Source organism: Phacochoerus africanus, chromosome 12, assembly GCF_016906955.1.
Source record: "Phacochoerus africanus isolate WHEZ1 chromosome 12, ROS_Pafr_v1, whole genome shotgun sequence".
NCBI lineage: Eukaryota > Metazoa > Chordata > Mammalia > Artiodactyla > Suidae > Phacochoerus > Phacochoerus africanus.
In genome coordinates, this window is record NC_062555.1 from 55,501,832 (window position 1) to 55,518,927 (window position 17,096).

The 17,096-nt window shown below is 40.7% G+C and overlaps 1 protein-coding gene across 1 annotated transcript in view; it reads right to left on the bottom strand.

Moving 5' to 3' along the window:
* Positions 1-14,272, bottom strand: part of GPR158 (G protein-coupled receptor 158) — a 331,761-nt gene extending 317,489 nt beyond the window's left edge. The window contains exon 1 of the mRNA XM_047755079.1: positions 13,371-14,272. Coding sequence (XP_047611035.1) covers positions 13,371-14,272 — 902 coding nt within the window. The remainder of the gene's footprint in view (positions 1-13,370) is intronic.
* Positions 14,273-17,096: the final 2,824 nt, after the last annotated feature.

Here is a 17,096-nt window from a genome sequence, read left to right on the forward strand (position 1 = left end):
TAAATGAAAACTAATCTGACTTTTTTAAAAGGTAGCAAAAATAAAATCTAGAAGGTAAAGTAAAAAGAAAAAGAACAGAACAGGCTCACAGACTTTGAAAAACTTATGGTAACGGAAGGGGACAGGTGCAGGGGTAGGAGGGATGGACTGGGGGTTTGGGATTGGCGTGTGCACGCTGAGGTATATGGAACAATTGGCCAACAGGGAACTGCTGTAGCAGATAGAGAACTCTACCCAGATTATCTGTCAGTATTCTGTGATAATCTATGTGGAAAAAGAATCCGAGAGAGAATGGATATGTGTCTGTGTGTGACTGGGTCACTTTGTTATATGGCAGAAATTATCACAACCTTGTAAATTAACTATACTTCAATAAAACTTAAAAAATAAATAAAATCCTCTAGAAAGTAAAGTAAAAAAAAAGAGATGGAAAATGAAAGAAAAGTTAAAAAATACAAACATCAGTCTAGAAAGTCTAATACCTAACTATAAAAGTTCCAGAAAGAGAAAATGGATAGGAGAAAATAGTTTTAAGCCATCGTAAAAGAAAATTACTAAGTGGAAAAGTCTAAAAAAGCCAACTAAGTGGTAAAGTTGATGAATAAAATGAATCACATCTAAGCACATCATCATGAATATTCAGAACCCCTAGGAAAAAGAAAAGATCTTAAAAGTTTCCATGAGAAGAAAAGAAAAGATTACCTGCAAAGGTATAATAAATCAAGTTAACATCAGAAGATTTTTCACCAACAACAATGAATGCTAAAAACAATGTAACAGTGTCTTTAAAATTCTGAGGGCAAAATGACTTTGAACCTATAATTCTACATTCAGATGAATAATCAATCATTCATGAAGACAATGTTTTCAGACATGGGAAGATTAGAAATTTTACCTTCCACAGAGTCTTTCTGAAAAAGTATTGGAAGAAGAATTCTAGAAAAAAAGAGGACTAGCATCCAACACACAGGATCCAAAATTTCAATGACTTGAAATTATTTCCATGATAGTTATTGCTATAGCAATTTGTACAAATTATGGGACTCTCAATCAAGGAGAATGTCTAACAAAAATGTCAATCTTTTTTAACAATGATTAAGAAGTTGGATGATCTTAGGAACAAGAAAAGTTATGGTTTCTTTCTGTTTAAAAGGAAAAAGCAATTGGCAACTGCATGGAGGGAAAATATGTGAAAAGTCTCAATGCAGACAGACGTGCACAAACTAAAGGTAATAATGGTTTTTAGCAACTGATCTAAAAAGGGGAGAGATAATCCGTTGGTCCTTGAAATTTGAAACATTCTAAAATTGGCATAGGTTCAAATATTCAGATTTTAATTCTTGAAGCGACTAATGGACAAAGCAGATAAGTGCTTTTTTTTTTTTTAAACTGCAGTGACAGAGTGTAAATGTTACCACCTTTAATTATCTAAAGATATTGAAATAGTAGCAGTGTAAAGAAAAGAATAAAAATACTATTAAAAATTTATGAATATTAAAGTAACCAATAGGAAAATTTAAAAAATAATTAATAAAACAATGGCAAGAGTAGAGAAAGGAAAAATGAAATATAAAGAAGCTACATTCCACATTTATCATGTCAGAGAAGGTAATGATGATTTTATTTCCTACAAAATTCATAATCCCAATTTTCCATTGATAATGCTTTTCATTATAGATGCACTCCTGCCTATATTTCCTTTCCTATGGTGCAAAGTCTGCATCTCCAAATTCACGTCCAGTCTTCCAGTCTCACTTCTGTATCTTGTGCCTGACACTGGCAGTTTTTGAGGCAGCCCCTGACCTGACATCTTAGCCCTCATATTAAAAGGCAACGGAGTGTGTCAGGAAACACCAAACAACAAGACCTGCCAGTCACCAGCTTGGGAGAGGTCAGGGACCCACAGTATGTCATCCTAAGCTCCTGAAGGAAAAAAAAAAAAAAAAAAAGTGCTTTCCCCACAAGTTTGCCTGCTGTGCATCTGCCCTTAGTCTCCTGCTGTCTGTATCTGGAAAGGGTTTCACTGTATAGGTTTAAGGCAGGAAGCAAGAAAAGCATCCAACTGATTTTTTGCAAGAAATTCCAGATTTTCAATCTCCACTTCCCTTACCTCTCAACTATTCCAGTTTATTCATTCACATTCAAGAATAGTGCTATAATAAATAGCTTATTCTTTGACTGAAATCTTATCAAGGAAATTGGAAAACCTAAGCTCCCAGAACTAAGGGAGCCAATGGGCAGGAAGACCAAGACTGAAAGGAGGAAAGAAAAATGCAAAGTAAAAAAAAATGAAGATACGTCCACAAAATGCATATCACTACAGGGCTAGAAACATTTAAAGCATTTACATTAACATGTTTCTGTATTCTAACCATTTACTGAGCACTTCTTGCATACCTTACTCTCATCTTCTGTATCAACCCCCTCTCACTACCTTCCAGCAACATTAACTTTCTTTCTACTTTTAGAGCATTTGAAGCTGTTTCTATCTCAAAGCCTTTGTTCTTGCTCTTTCCTCATCTCAAGCATGGTTACCTAAGCTTGTTTCATGGCCATCTCCTTCTCATCTTGTTTTTCTTAACTCAGAGTCACCTCTGAGAGAAGTATTCCCTGACCACTCTTATTTACTGCACTTCACCTTTCTCACAGCCATTCTTTACCACATCATACTATTTCCTTATAGTATTTGGGTCTGTCCAGAATTATTTATTTTGCTTGTTTGTCATCTATGTGCTGCCACCTCCAAAAAAAATACATGGCTAGAGGGATTTTTGTTGTTTCCACTATTATATCCTCTCTCTATATATATAAACACACACATATCCCTAGCCAGGAGCATGTTGTATACCTTTCTTGGGCAGGGGTGGGGAGGGCACATCCATGGCATGTAGAAGTTCCCAGACCAGGAACAGAATCTGAGCCACAGCTGCAGTGATGCCAGCTTCTTAACCCACTGCCACAGCAGGAACTCCTACCCTTTTTTTTTTTTTAAGAATAACACATTCCAGACATTATGCTAAGCTCTTTGCATGTATAAGATTATTTATGCTTTACAATGTACTCTATACCCTTTGCAGATAAAAAAAATCCAGCTGCAGAGGGAATTAAATAAGTTGCCCAGTGTCACACAGTAAGTTAAAGTAGAAGCTCATGGATTCAAATCTACGTTTATAATACCCAAGCCGTTTTTCTTAGACACTATTCTATACTTCTTGAAATATGCAAAGCACTGTCAAAAGGCAGTGAATATGGGAAGTCATAAAATGTGGTCCTTGCACTTGAAGGACACACAGAACTGATTGGGGAAATAGGCTGTTTACATAAAGAGACAAATTTTAGGAACAAAAGGTAGCTGCTCATCTGGTAGTCCTGTTTTAAAGGTGAGAAAATAGCCCAAAATAAATTGAGGAAGGGACCACATGGAGCACAGTGGCTCAGCATTCCAGCGCTCAGCACCTTGGATCTCCCTGCCTTCATTACCTCTTAGTCATTCTACCCACACCAGGAGGGTGACACTCAGTACTGGAATGCGTCAGGTACCCAGAATGGCCTGCAACCAAGTTTTTCAGACAACTAAAACTGAAGTTGCTAAGGGTTTACAACTTTTAATTCTTATTCTTAAAATCTTATAAAAGGAACTGTGTATGTTTCACCCTTATCAGTTTACTTTTTCCCAAGTTTGTATTTAAGGACTAGCTGCTTCCGAATTATAAAGACTTTGTTTTTAACATAGACTTCTAAACCTATCCCCACATTATCTCATTTGTGGGGCCTAAGGAGGGCCTAGGAATGTATTATCAGGCTTTTCAGGTGATCCTGATACCCAGCCAAGTTTGGAATCAGTGAATAATGAACATAAATTAACATTTACTTGATGACTCAAGGTCTTTTTATCTGGGCCTGTTATTAAGTTCACTGCAGCCATAGCCAGTGCAAGAGATGGTTACCACCTCCCTGGATCTCAATTTCCTCACCTGTAGAAGTAAAAGTAAATTGGATTACATGATCTCTAGAATTCTTTTTACTTCCAAAGTTCTAATTCTTCAAAAAGGAGTTTTCCTATGATATTTACTAGAGCATTCATTGCTTCTTAAAAGAATGCCCCAATTGTTTTTTGCCTCTTTCTCAAAAAAGAGGAAAGACAAATACATTTCTAAATAATCTTCATAAAACTATATTATGAGGCCTTCCCACAAAACTGTTTTTTAATTTATTAAGGTATAATTGATTTGCAATGTTGTATCAGCATCATGTTTACAGCAAAGTGGATCAGTTATACATATATCCATTCCTCCCCCCCCATAGATTATTACAGACATTGCGTAAACCTCCCCACACTATACAGTAGGTTCTTGTTAGTTATCTATTTTATGTATAGTACTGTGTGCATGTTAGTCCCATCCTTCCAATTTATCCCTCCCCTCCCATGTGGTTTCCCTTTTGGCAATCCTAAATTTAATTTCGAACTCTTCAAGTTTGTTTCTGTTTTATAAATAAGTTCTTCTGTATCATTCTTATTAGATTCCACATATAAGTGATATCATATGGTATTTATCTTTGTCTGGTTTACTTCACTTAATGTGATAATTTCTAGGTCCATCCATATTGCTGCAAATGACATTATTTCATTCTTTTTTATGGCTAAATAATACTCCTTTTATATATGCACTGCATCTTCTTTACCCTGTCCTTTATCAGTGGACATTTATGTTGTTTCCATGTCTTGGTGATTATAATTATTGCTACAATGAACATTGGGGTGCATGTATCTTTTCAAATTATGGTTTTCTCCAGATATATGCCCAGGAGTGGGACTGATAGATTACATGGTAGTTCTGTATTTAGTTTTTTAAGCAACCTTCATACTATTCTCCATGGTGGTTGTAAAAACTAAATATTAAGTCAGTACTTGAAACAGCTTTCTCAGAAGATTGCCTTATCCAGAAAAATAATAATCTTCATCTTTTCTTTTCATGAGCCCTGGACTAATGTCTTAACATTCACAACATTGTCTCATATATAACAGAATGTTCCTCATTCCTTGCCCCTGCAGCTCCCATGTATTACATGTGTATGGATAGCACAGGGAAAAGTAGTCGTGCATCAGTTTGTGCTAAGGCAATTTGCACAGTGAAGCCTAAACATTATTTTTGATCATGTGGTCATTGTCATTTTTTAAGGTTTCTTCTGAATTAGGATTCTAGACATTAGTAATGTTAAAAACTGCACCTTTAAGCATATTAAGGCCTTAAATAATGTCTCTAATGTGTCGTTTTTATTATTTCTTCTATGAAATTTCATTTATAATATGTTCACACTATGAGCAACTTCTTATTGTGGGTCAATAAAGTTAAAGTGGCAAACAGAATTTTTAAATATATTCTAAGGTGTTAATATTCTTTTAATGGGATAAGCTCTGCATCAGCCTGATTATAGCTTTGATGTCTTAAAATGAAGCTTTGAAATGCAGGCACAGTCAGACTATCTCTATAATGATTAAATCTTCAGGAACTTGATTCCTCACTACTTGCTAGAAAAGAATTAATTTAGTTTCATCAGAACTATGAAAGTGCTCACTGGTAAACAGCTTCATGAAAAAGTAAAATGCTTCCAACAACATCATAGCTTGCTAATTGTTTTTCTTCAATCATTCACCTCCATTTGTTCCCTGTTCTTACTCCTCTCTACCCCTCCTTTTTCCCTCTCTCCTCTCTTTGTTCCCTCAGAGACTTTTCTCTCTCTCACACACAAACACATACTTTTCAAAATGCATCCTTTAATCAGAAATCTTAAATATAAAACATTTAACTATATAAGTAGTAAAACCATGCTTAGCAACAAATTCTGCAAATAATTTGGCCAAATGTTCTTTTTGAGGCCTAATGACATATAAATGTAAATTAACATTCCATTGATCTATCAAAATTGTCCAGTTCTTGTGCCACACTCTGTATAAGCAGTGATCTTATGATCCAAACAAATAGAAGTGTGATCCGACAAACTCATACACACACACACATACACAAATACACACATATATAGAACCCTTAAAGTAAGGATAGCCACATAATAGCATTTTTATATGTGTTCTTTTATATATGCCAGCAGCCTTCAACCAGAGGCATATTCACCCTTAGGTGATACTTGCCAGTGTTTATAGGCATTTTCGATTGTCACATTGAGTGGAGAGACTGCTACTAGCATCTAGTGGGTAGAGTCAGAGGTGCTGCTAAACATATTACAATAAACAAGACAGCTCCGACAACAGAAGATTATCTGGCCCCAAAAGTCAGTAGTTCTAAGATTGAGAAACCCTATTCTACACAGTGGTCTGAGGCATCAAATAAGGGGAACACAAATTCTTCATTCCAATCTGGGAAGCTGAGTAAAAAAGAAAAAGAAAAAACACACACCTCCACAATACCATTTAAATTTCTTTAACAAAAAGTAGTTACATGGCTATATCACAAAGCTTTTATTTCCACCCTGAAACCTCTGAGCACTTTAGAAAGACAGATGTATTCCCGCTATTTTTAGTTTATATGTGGTCTCTTATTCTGACTTTTTTCATAGGCATTTTCCCATAGTGTGAGTGAAATGCTTTGCCAGATGGTGAAGGAAAGATTTTGATAATCCTTACCTCACCTATTATGAGAATAAAAGTTTCTGCAGCTTCTGGCCAATGTTTTGCATATTTCACACATAATTACATGCTTATCTTTTTTAACAAAATTATTGTAAAGACAAATAGCAATCTAATTTATATACAGCAAGCAGTAAGGTATAGTTTTTTTGTTTCTGTATATGCATATTTTGCTGCATCTTGATAACTTTTAGATAATAATAGAACTTTACAGCTGGAGAGACCATGAAATTTAATGTCCCATTTTCTGAAATCACAGTTCATCAAATATAAGATGTCATTAACTGTAAGATACACTATTACATTGTGTACCACTAAAAGAAAATGTTATACCAATAGGAAATGATGTGCCGTCAATCATAAGACACATCTCAATTTAAGAGACATTAAAATGTGGAAAAGATACATCTTAAAATTGATAAAATATAATTCTTTTTTTTTTTTCTGTCTTTTTGCCGTTTCTTGGGCCGCTCCCGCGGCATATGGAGGTTCCCAGGCTAGGGGTCCAATTGGAGCTACAGCTGCCGGCCTACACCAGAGCCACAGCAACACCAGATCCGAGCCACATCTGACACCTTCACCACAGCTCACGGCAACGCCAGATCCTTAACCCACTGAGCAAGGCCAGGGATCAGACCCGCAACCTCATGGTTCCTAGTCGGATTTGTTAACCACTGAGCCATGACAGGAACTCCAAAATATAATTATTCTACACTAAATACCTTTCCTTCTTTCTCAGATAAAAGCATGTGTCATGTTATTCTATAAAAATCCTTCCACAGTAATATAATAAGGCTTACACATTGGACAAAACACATAAGTGGTGAAAAAAATAAGCTAAGGAAGTAAACAAAATCGTATATAATTCTAAGAAATTCTAAGTTTCTTATTAGGTTATAGGTATCCTGGGTATTTTGCTAACTGGAGAAGATTTTTTTTAATCCTGTGTTGTCTTATTCTAGGTATAAATGGGGGAGAGTTACAACAGATACTACAATTAATAATAATTAACTTGATTTCAGTTATTTATTAGTTAACTAAGAGGGAAAGAGACTTTCATCTTTGATGAAAAGATAGGAAACAGGATTTTTGTTTGGGGAAAATGATCTCAGGGTCAGATCACAATTGAACTAATCTGTGTTTTCTATAAATTCTACCTATAATGAAAGTAATAAAACTAGATGAATCCTAATAAAACTAGTGATTGCTTTGAGGCACTATAATATCCTTTGGTATGAAAAAGAAAGTCAGTCATGGTTCCTATACTGTTTGGTATTATAGAAAATGGGGTGAGGGGTGTGCAGGAAGAGAGACATGAGAAGACTTTAGCCAGGAGCATTAATTTTTATCATAAACTGAAGTATTTCATAGAACAGTCTATCCACCTAAATCTTTTCATAGGTCAAATTTTAGGAAGAAAGATGTATTAGATGAGTAAATAAATGCCCAGAGTAGAAATGACACCTAGGAAAAGTTTTTCACTAAAAGCTGAAAAGCGAGAAAGGCTAAAAGACCAGCAAAACAAGCCAGTGTATATGCCATAGCTATGCTGCACAAGAGCCTAATAATGCTGTTGGCTGCCTCATCTCCCAAGCGTAGCCCCAAGACCAATGAACTTCCTGTTTGCTCATAGTGCCTATCAAGCTGCCAAAGTTATCAAAATTCCAAAATTACTATTTCAGTAATTCTGTTTAAATAACCCCATGAACATCAATCCAGAACTGAAGAGAGAAAACAAACAAGGCCATAATGCTTCTGTACCAACCAAGTGCAAAATAACACCAACAACATACTTCTTGGCATCCCCAGTATCTTAAGTATAATCATAAAATGGGGTGATTGTGGAGTTCCTGCTGTGGCACAGTGGGTTAAGAATCCAATTGCAGCGGCTTGACACTGCGGTTCAATCCCCAGCCCAGCACAGTGGGTAAAGGATCCAGCCTTGCTGCAGCTATAACATAGGTTGCAGCTGTGGCTCAGATTGAATCCCTGGCCCGGGAACTTATGCTGCAGGTGTGTCCATTAAAAAAATGAAAGCACAGTGAGTTGGAAAAGGGTAGCTTTACCTGAACAGTGAGCAACAAACTGCTGCTTTTCTGAAATTGAAAGTAAAATTTGACTTATCCAGCAGTTGAGGCTATAAAATCAGTCTAATGGGGGAATTAGTTCCCTCCCCAGAGGGTAAGCCTAAACTCTTGTCATGTATTTAGCAATCTTGGAAATCCCATTTCTGCTTCCAAATGCATGTTCTAGAAAGCGGCAAGATGATGTTGTACCACTGCTATACCACACTAACTAGCCTTCTTCGAAGTTTTAAAACCATCTATAGAGGTCAAGATAGGTTGCTTTTTTAAGGGTCAGGAAGGAGCTGCAGGATGCCTAAACATTGATTACCTTGAGGGAAATTATACAAGTATACTGAGGCCCTTGATTTAGAAATCTGTGAAACATACTTCTTGTTGACTTTAAGCAAATTTCAGGGGCTCTTTCAAAATCTGGAAACTCAGATCCTTATTTTGAAATGAAGTTCTCATTTCCATTAGTATATACACTTAATTCAGAATACATTGAAGGGACTTTATATATCGTATGATTAAATGACCATGATAAAGTCAAACACTGAATATATATGAACATGATCTGCTTTTAAGTGAGTGTACATTAGGCGTTCCAGTTGTGGCTCAGCGGTAAAAAACTAGTAACCATGAGGATGCGGGTTCAATCCCTGGCCTCGTTCAGTGGGCTAAGGGTCCGGTGTTGCCATGAATTGCAGTGTAGGTCACAGACAGGGCTCAGATCCCATGTTTCTGTGGCTGTAGTGTAGGCCAGCAGCTGCAGCTCCGATTCAGCCTCTAGCCTGGGAACTACCATATGCTGTACATGCCGCCCTAAAAAGACCAAGTAAATAAATAAATAAAATAAGGGTACATTAACTCATTTCAGCACAAGTTAAAGAGGCATATTTATATGCATAATCATAGACTTTTAGATTGTAAGGAACCCAACAGGTCATCTAGTCCAACCCCCTTTAAAAACCTACAGAAGATGAAACAGGATTAGAAACATAACTGCTGCCCATGGTAATGCCATAGTCAAGCATGTGGTCCAGGCTGGGCCAGCATCTTCAATCTCAGAGGCCAGTATTATCCTCATGATCCATTTTCATTATAAGCCTTTACAATAATTAGGAATGAAACTAAATCATTGTATCAATTAAAAATGACTGTAAATCATGTGACTTTGATACAGCTAAACTAAGAAAGTATATGTTCAGCTGAGGACAGTATTTAGGAATACAGAAACTATGATACAAAATATTTACTGAACTTCCTGTGTATGACAATTACTTATTTACACAGAATCCCAAAGGAAATAACGCTTTACCATTCACAGTTTACAGATGAAATAATTGAGACTCAGAAGCCTCAGTAGGGGAAGTCCATCTAAAATTCTTTGAACCATTATCCAGGTAGACAGCTCCATGCTCTTCCCATAGGTAACCTCTTTACCACTAGCAGTATCCACAGGAAAAACATAGGATATATTTGGCCCAGATCAAGATGGTCATTTCTCGAATGCTATATGAATTGCCCTCTTACACTGAAGTCAGAGCTCTGTACCAGAATCTCTGATGGAGGTATGTGGGCATATGTTTGTGAAGGAGAGAAAGTGAAGTGACTTCTCTGGAGTTGGTGACTCAGAGAAACCAGTGTCCATTAGGTTAGTTTCTAAAAAGCAGTTTCCGTACTATTGTGATCTTTCCTTCATTGTCTGATTCCCCCCCCCTTTTTAAACAAAACTTCAGGTGTGACATTCACTTGGTTTCCTCTTCTTCTTCATGTTGCCTTTGCCATTTATGAATATGGAGAGACAGAAAAGACCCATTGAAATATTTCTGAAATATGTGAAATAAACAATAGAATATTTTTTAAAAAATAAACAGCTGTGTTATATAGGCTAATCGTTTTTTTCTCAAAGAAAAGATAATAATACACTATGTTTCCCAACTTGTTATGTGTAGAAGTCCAGAGAGCCACCCTAACCCTAACCTTAACCCTCACCCTCTCTCTCTATATATATGGCAGTGAATGGCATCTCTCTATATATATAGAGAGAGAGGAAGAGAGAGAGCATGCAAGCATAATGTGAACCAGAGGCAGAAGGTCTGGATCCTATTTCTGTTGTTAATAACTTGGTATGTGATTTTTGGACAAATCACTTCACCTTCTGATCTGTTTCTTTATCTAAGAAATGGGAACCATCTGACCTCTCTTAAGATTTCTTCCAGTTCCTATAATTAACATCTCAAATCGTCTGTACAGTACTTGAGGGGCACAGAACAAGGGGCCAAAGCATCACAGGAGAGCACTTATTCTGCTTTTCATGCATGCTGCTAGGAGAAGCCAGATTCTGTAGGGAGCCAGACACTAAATGTCCTGGCTTCGTGCCTTGGCTAAAGAATACCGTCAATGACTATGAAAGCACTTAAAGAGACTCAACTAGAGGAAACAACCTATTTTCTGAATGTAATCCAAAAGCTAGGTAGGAGGGGTGTGAGCCCTCTGGACCTCAGACCCCTGTGTCCTCAGCCTTTTATCATGGCTGACAGCAGTCCTGAGTTCATTTAGGTGACCTATGCTTTCTGAACCTTAAGAGAAATGCTTCTAAAAAGAAATGGTTCTCATCCTCAGCCCCACATCTGACCCTTGAAAATACATATATTTTTTTATGCAGCAGCTACAGTATATGCAGCACTCCCAGGACACCTTCATGGACAGAGTTTAGCATAGTGGTTCACAGTATGAAATGAGCTAACATCCAGATTCTACTGCTTAACTTCTGTGATCTTGGGAAAGAACCTTTATCTCTCTGTGCGTCAGGCTCTTTTTCTGTAAAACAGGAAAACTCATAGGGTTGTCATGAGGATTAATCAAGATAATGCATGCAAAGCAGTTAGCACAGAGCCTACCATAAAATATGTTAGTAAGATGGATGGATGGATGGATGGATGATAGATTGATAGATAGATAGATAGATAGGAAGGATAGATAGGATAAATAAGATAGCTCTCTTGTCCTGAGACCTGGGACTCCCTGAAAAGGCTTAAGTGAAGGCCAAAGAAATTTTCTGGCAGTGAGTGGCATCTGCTGATCTTTGCTCTTCTGAGAAAACAGTATGGCAAAGACTCAAAGCTGGGCTCAGCTCTTACTAATAGGATCCTGCAGAAAGGAGAAAATGAGATTATCCTTAAAGTAGGACAGAGTTATGCTGCTTTAAGACAAGATCTTTGAAAGAGATAGAAAGACACACAAAACATTTAATATAGTCATACAGAATCAGAGAAAAGGGGTTGCTTTTCATTCATGCCTTCTCAAGTGTTGCCAGCATTAAAGCAAGTACAGAATTTTATAACTGGATGACTCCCTACAGACCATCTAGTTCAACTCCTTTACTCGATAGATAAGTACCTGAGGCCCAGAGAGAGAAACAACTTACTTGAAGTCATCCAGCAGTAAAGAACAGTGCCAAGACAGGCATGCTTTCTGGCTCCTCCCATTCGCCCACCCAGTACGCCCCCTGGTATCTTTCACCAGGTCAACATCCTGTCCTTATTGCACCAAAAGGGCGTTAACACACACACACAGGTGTCTTACTTTTGCCCAGTTTCTGAAAGAGAACAGAAGCAAGCTCAACCCAAGACTTTCTTCCCATTGGGAACTGGGGAGGATCCCAGTCAATCTGTGGCCCTCTCCCAGTCCCTCTTTGGCGTTTTTGCTCCTTCCTTGTATTCCTCACGTTCACTCTTAAAGGCTACTTCCAGAAGTTTCTCACCCCAAAGATCAGATATGTCCCAGGGCACAAGCTAACGACCTGCTAATTTGGAAATTCTCATCTTCCCACAGATGCTATACCTTGAGGCAGGAAATACAGAACTGTTTTTAAGTCTCCTCCAAATTTCCTGAGTGAATTCAGTGAGAATGGATCCCTCCCTCTCTCAGATAACTCAACCCAGTTCCTTTACAAAGTGTATTTGAAGGGCTGGAGAACGCTTAAGTGTGCTAACACAGAAAACAGGAAAAAGAGGGCACCCAGGAATGGGAGGCAGATTGGGGGAAAGAAGGAGATGAGTAGAAGGAGCACACCAACCAGATGCGGGTGGTGACAGCTATGCGGCGAAGACTAGGGGGCAGAACCGCTGAGGGGATCGCACTGTTTTCATTACATGCTTTGGTAACTGAGTAACAACAGACTGGCGCCCCAAACTGCACAGGTAGGAAGAAGCAGGCAGAGCCAATCCTGAAGTAGCAGGAACAATGAACTCTTCTTCCGGCTCCCTTTTCTACTCTCCAGCGATGTTTGCTGCTCTGCGCCTGGCTGACATACCCTGCACTCCCAAGGTTTCAGTGCATCATCCCGATGGGGAACTCCACCTCCCTCCCCTCCCTAGGGTTAGAGAGAAACGTAGGGCATCTCTCAGCTCTGCCAAGAGATGCCCTATGCCTTGCAGGGGAACTGATGTGAAAGAAAAGCTTTTGCTGATTGTCTGAACCTGTCAGGGAGCTGCTTTTCCCTAAGCACTTGTGCCTGCTTGGGGTGTCCCCTCAGCCTGGGTCTCTGCTTTGAGGCTGGGAGGCATAAGTGTCACAGCCAAGTGCTCCTTACCCACACACCCACCTACGCGCGAAACCGGAAGGAAGACTTTGCTTTTATCTTTTTTCCTCCCTACCTGAATTCCGGGACCAGGTTAGGCTGCAACCCGTAGAAAGCAGCAGAGAGAGTGACCAGCCACCCGGGCTTATAACTCCCGTTCTCACACTCCAGATAAGGCGGAGACCACTTGACATGGCTCTTGTCCCCGCTAAGCCCGTCTCTGCGCCTCCAGCTGTGGCCCAGGCCCCGGGGCCCCTGGTTGGAACCGCGGCGGTGTAAGTGAGTCCTCCACTTGCGCCGAAGGCCGTGGAACCACTCGGTCTCTAGCGTGGCGTTGGCCAGGTGGTGTGCGGAAGAGGATAGGTCTTGGAGCAGGATGCGACTCTCCTCGCGAGTGGCCTGGAAAAAGACCTGCGGGGCCGGCGCGGACAGCGACTCGGTGCTGAAGGTGATGGCCGCCCGGGAGATGCTGGGCTCACCTTCCAGGAGGCTCCGCACCAGTGCCTGGTACCACTCCAGGTCGTCCTGCAAGTTCTGCTCCCGCGATTTATTGCTTTGCAGCATCATGTTGAGGAAGTTGGTGGCGTGTGTCAGCGTGTCCAGCGCCCCGTGCAGGGAGGGATGGGAGCTAGCTAGGGCAGGCGACTTTCCAGGCAGGCCCGCCAACTCGTAGCGGCTGGAGCAGTTGGCTCGCTTCAGCTGGTGGGAGTCCCCGGTGTAGAGGTAAGAGGCCACGTCCATGGGCACCTCCTCGGCGAGTTTCTGCGCCAAGATGGTGCCGTCGGTGGAGCGGCTCCAGGGAGCCGAGGGGTCCGAGGCAGAGGCTCGAGCCGGCTGCTGGGCGTGCTGCTTTGCCCTCAGGGTCCTCTCTCGAGGGGAATCCGGCCGACCTGGAAGGTCGCGGCTGGCGCCAACAGCTTCCAATCCCAGATGAAGAAGCAGGAGGCAGAAGAGTAAAGGATAAGCCATGGCTCCCATCTGCCCCGCAGAGAGGAGAGGAGGTAACGGGAGGAGTCACTTTTTAAATTTTGGTCGTCAGTCTGTCAACAGTAAGACTTTTACTAGGGGTCTTCTCCCGTCTCCAGCTGGCACCGAGTCCAAGGGGACTTTAAAATATAAATGTTCCGAAATATGCCCGGCTGACTAAGCTACCGTCACAGGAAATCAAATCACCTGTGGCAACGCTGGCTGCTCCTGCTCCACAAGGGGTCGGCTCGAGATTACGCACCTCGCAGCCTTGAGCCGAACAGGTTACATCCCCTCTCGCTGCCGGCAGCTATAGTTAGCCTGCTTACGTCTTTCAGCTCAGCAGCTTCCACCGCCGCTCTCATTGAGGTGTGTTCAAGAGCTGCTGCTGCGGCGGCGGCCGCCGAAGACACTGCTCCATCATCTCACCAGTGGCAGGTCGTTCCCGCCTCCCGGCTCTGGCTCCTCCTAGTTCTCTTCGTCCCGCGGCACGGAACGCGCGAACACGGACCCGCACCGCGAGCGCAAGAGCAAGTCCCAGACAACGAGGGTTTCTCTTAAGATCTTTGTCTCTGTGGAGCCAAGAGGGCCAGGCAGCTGCTTAATTGGAGTCTTTAGGTTTGGCCACAAACCACACTGCTCTCGGGAGGAAAGCCGGTTTAAAGAAGCAGCTTGGCCGCAACCAAACCCTCGTAGGGCGGCTTCAAATCGTCTTCTCCGTTTGGCCAGCTCCTCTGTCAATCAGCCGGCTGCCATTTGTTGGGCTGGGGCGGGAGCTGTCCAGTGCTGAACCCGAGCGGCACAGAGGAGGCGGTGGCGCGGGATGCAGCAGCGCTGAGTCCTTTCACCCACTCGCGTTCCTCATGACTCGGGAACCTTAGTGGGTGGGGGTGGGGTGGGCGGGAGTGAAAGGAGAAGCAGCGCTTTGGTGGCTCAGAGCGAAGGAAACTTGGATGTACTGAGGAGGAGGGTGTTGGCGTCTCGCATGCTTCGTTAAAGCAGCCTTTTCTTTGCCTGGAAAAGAGGGAGAAAGTAGTTTTCATTTGTTACTTAAATCTGAGGGGAGGGAGGTAGGATGGAAACGTGTCCTCCCGAGCATCTGCTCTTTTTAGGCAAATTAACAAATCCTCCTCCTTGTTGTGGTTAAAGAAATGATTAAACCCTACTTGCCGAGGTCTTAGCTAGAAGGGAGTAATGGAGACATCTACTGGCTGAACTTTAAGAAATATTTCAGGAACCTTTGAAAAGGATGAAGGGGAACCTGTGACAGTGTATGCAAGTGAATACCTGGAAGGGAGAGAACATGGACAGGAGTGGGACTTGATCTCTGAGGGAATGAGAATGAGTGAGAATGTGTTGAGAGAGAAAGGAAGTCGTTCTGACTGAGAGTTCCTAAAATTAATGGATACGAGAGCTAAGACATCTGGTTAACTATAGATTAGGATGTCCAAGCAGAAGAAAGAAGAGCTGAATAAATATGCCAGGCCACCACCACCAAATGATTGGAAAAATCCCTCAACACAGTCTGATTGCTTTATTTGAAGCTTTAAGAGGGTCTTCTGACATTTTCATTCTGAAAATACTAATTAGTACTGGATAGGTAGTGTTTTATACACCTCCACTATCCATATGCACCTCCATTTTCATACTCCTGAAGGAAGACACAGACAATCTCAAATTCACTTCAATTCCCAACACCCATGGCATATGGAGGTTCCCAGGCTAGGGGTTGAATTGGAGTCATAGCTGCCAGCCTACACCACAGCAACACCTGATCTGAGCCTTGCCTGCAACCTACACCACAGCTTATGGCAATGCCGGATCCTTAACCCACTGAGCAAGACCAGGGATCGAGCCCAAGTTCTCTTGGATACTAGTTGGGTTCGTTAAGCACTGAGCCACGACAGTAACTCCTATAGTATGATTTTCTGTTATCTAAAGACTGAAGTATAATTTCCTCATTAAGTGATATTTTTAGAAAACCTGTATCACTTATTAGCAATTCTTTAGAATTTTCTATTTAATTGCTTAAAGACTGAAGTATAATCTTCTCATTAATTATTTTTTAGAAAACCTATATAAATGAACAATTCTTTAAAATTTTATAGTATTACATTTAAAAGGAAAGATATAATTTTATCAGTGGGTCCTTCTGTAAGTAATTCAGTGACTCAGCATAATTCAGAGATCTGGGTTCTGGTCCCAGCATTATTTTAAGCGAGATATATGAACACTGGCAAGACATTTAAAGTTTCTGTGTCCTGGGACACAAAATTTATGTGGGCCTTATGATCTGACATTCAGGGAGTAACTGAAGTGGCACCTGAGCCACTTCCCAGGAGGGCCAATCCTTCCCCTAATGCACATCTAACAAGAATAGAGCAGACTCTGAAAGGCTTTTGGCATTCCTCTCAGTGGATCACCTTTGGTCTACATTGTCAAACAGAAGTGAACTAATTGGAATAGCACTACCCAGTAGGAATATAATCTGAGTCACAAATGTGGTCAATATAAATAATCTTAAATGTTCAGTAGTGCATTTTAAAAAGAAAAAAGTGAAATTAAATTTAATATTACATTTTATTTATCAAAACATATCCAAAATATTATTTCAGTAAATAAATAACATTATTGTTCATGAGATATTCCACATATCCATGCTATGTCTTCAGAATCCAGTGTGTATTTTATATTCACAGCATACGGCGCTTCATACTAGCCACATTTCAAATGCTCAGTAACCACCTGTGGGAGTTCCTACTGTAGCTCAGTGGATTAAGGTTCTGGCATTGCTGCAGCTGTGGTAGGGGGTACAGTTGCAGCTCACATTCACTTT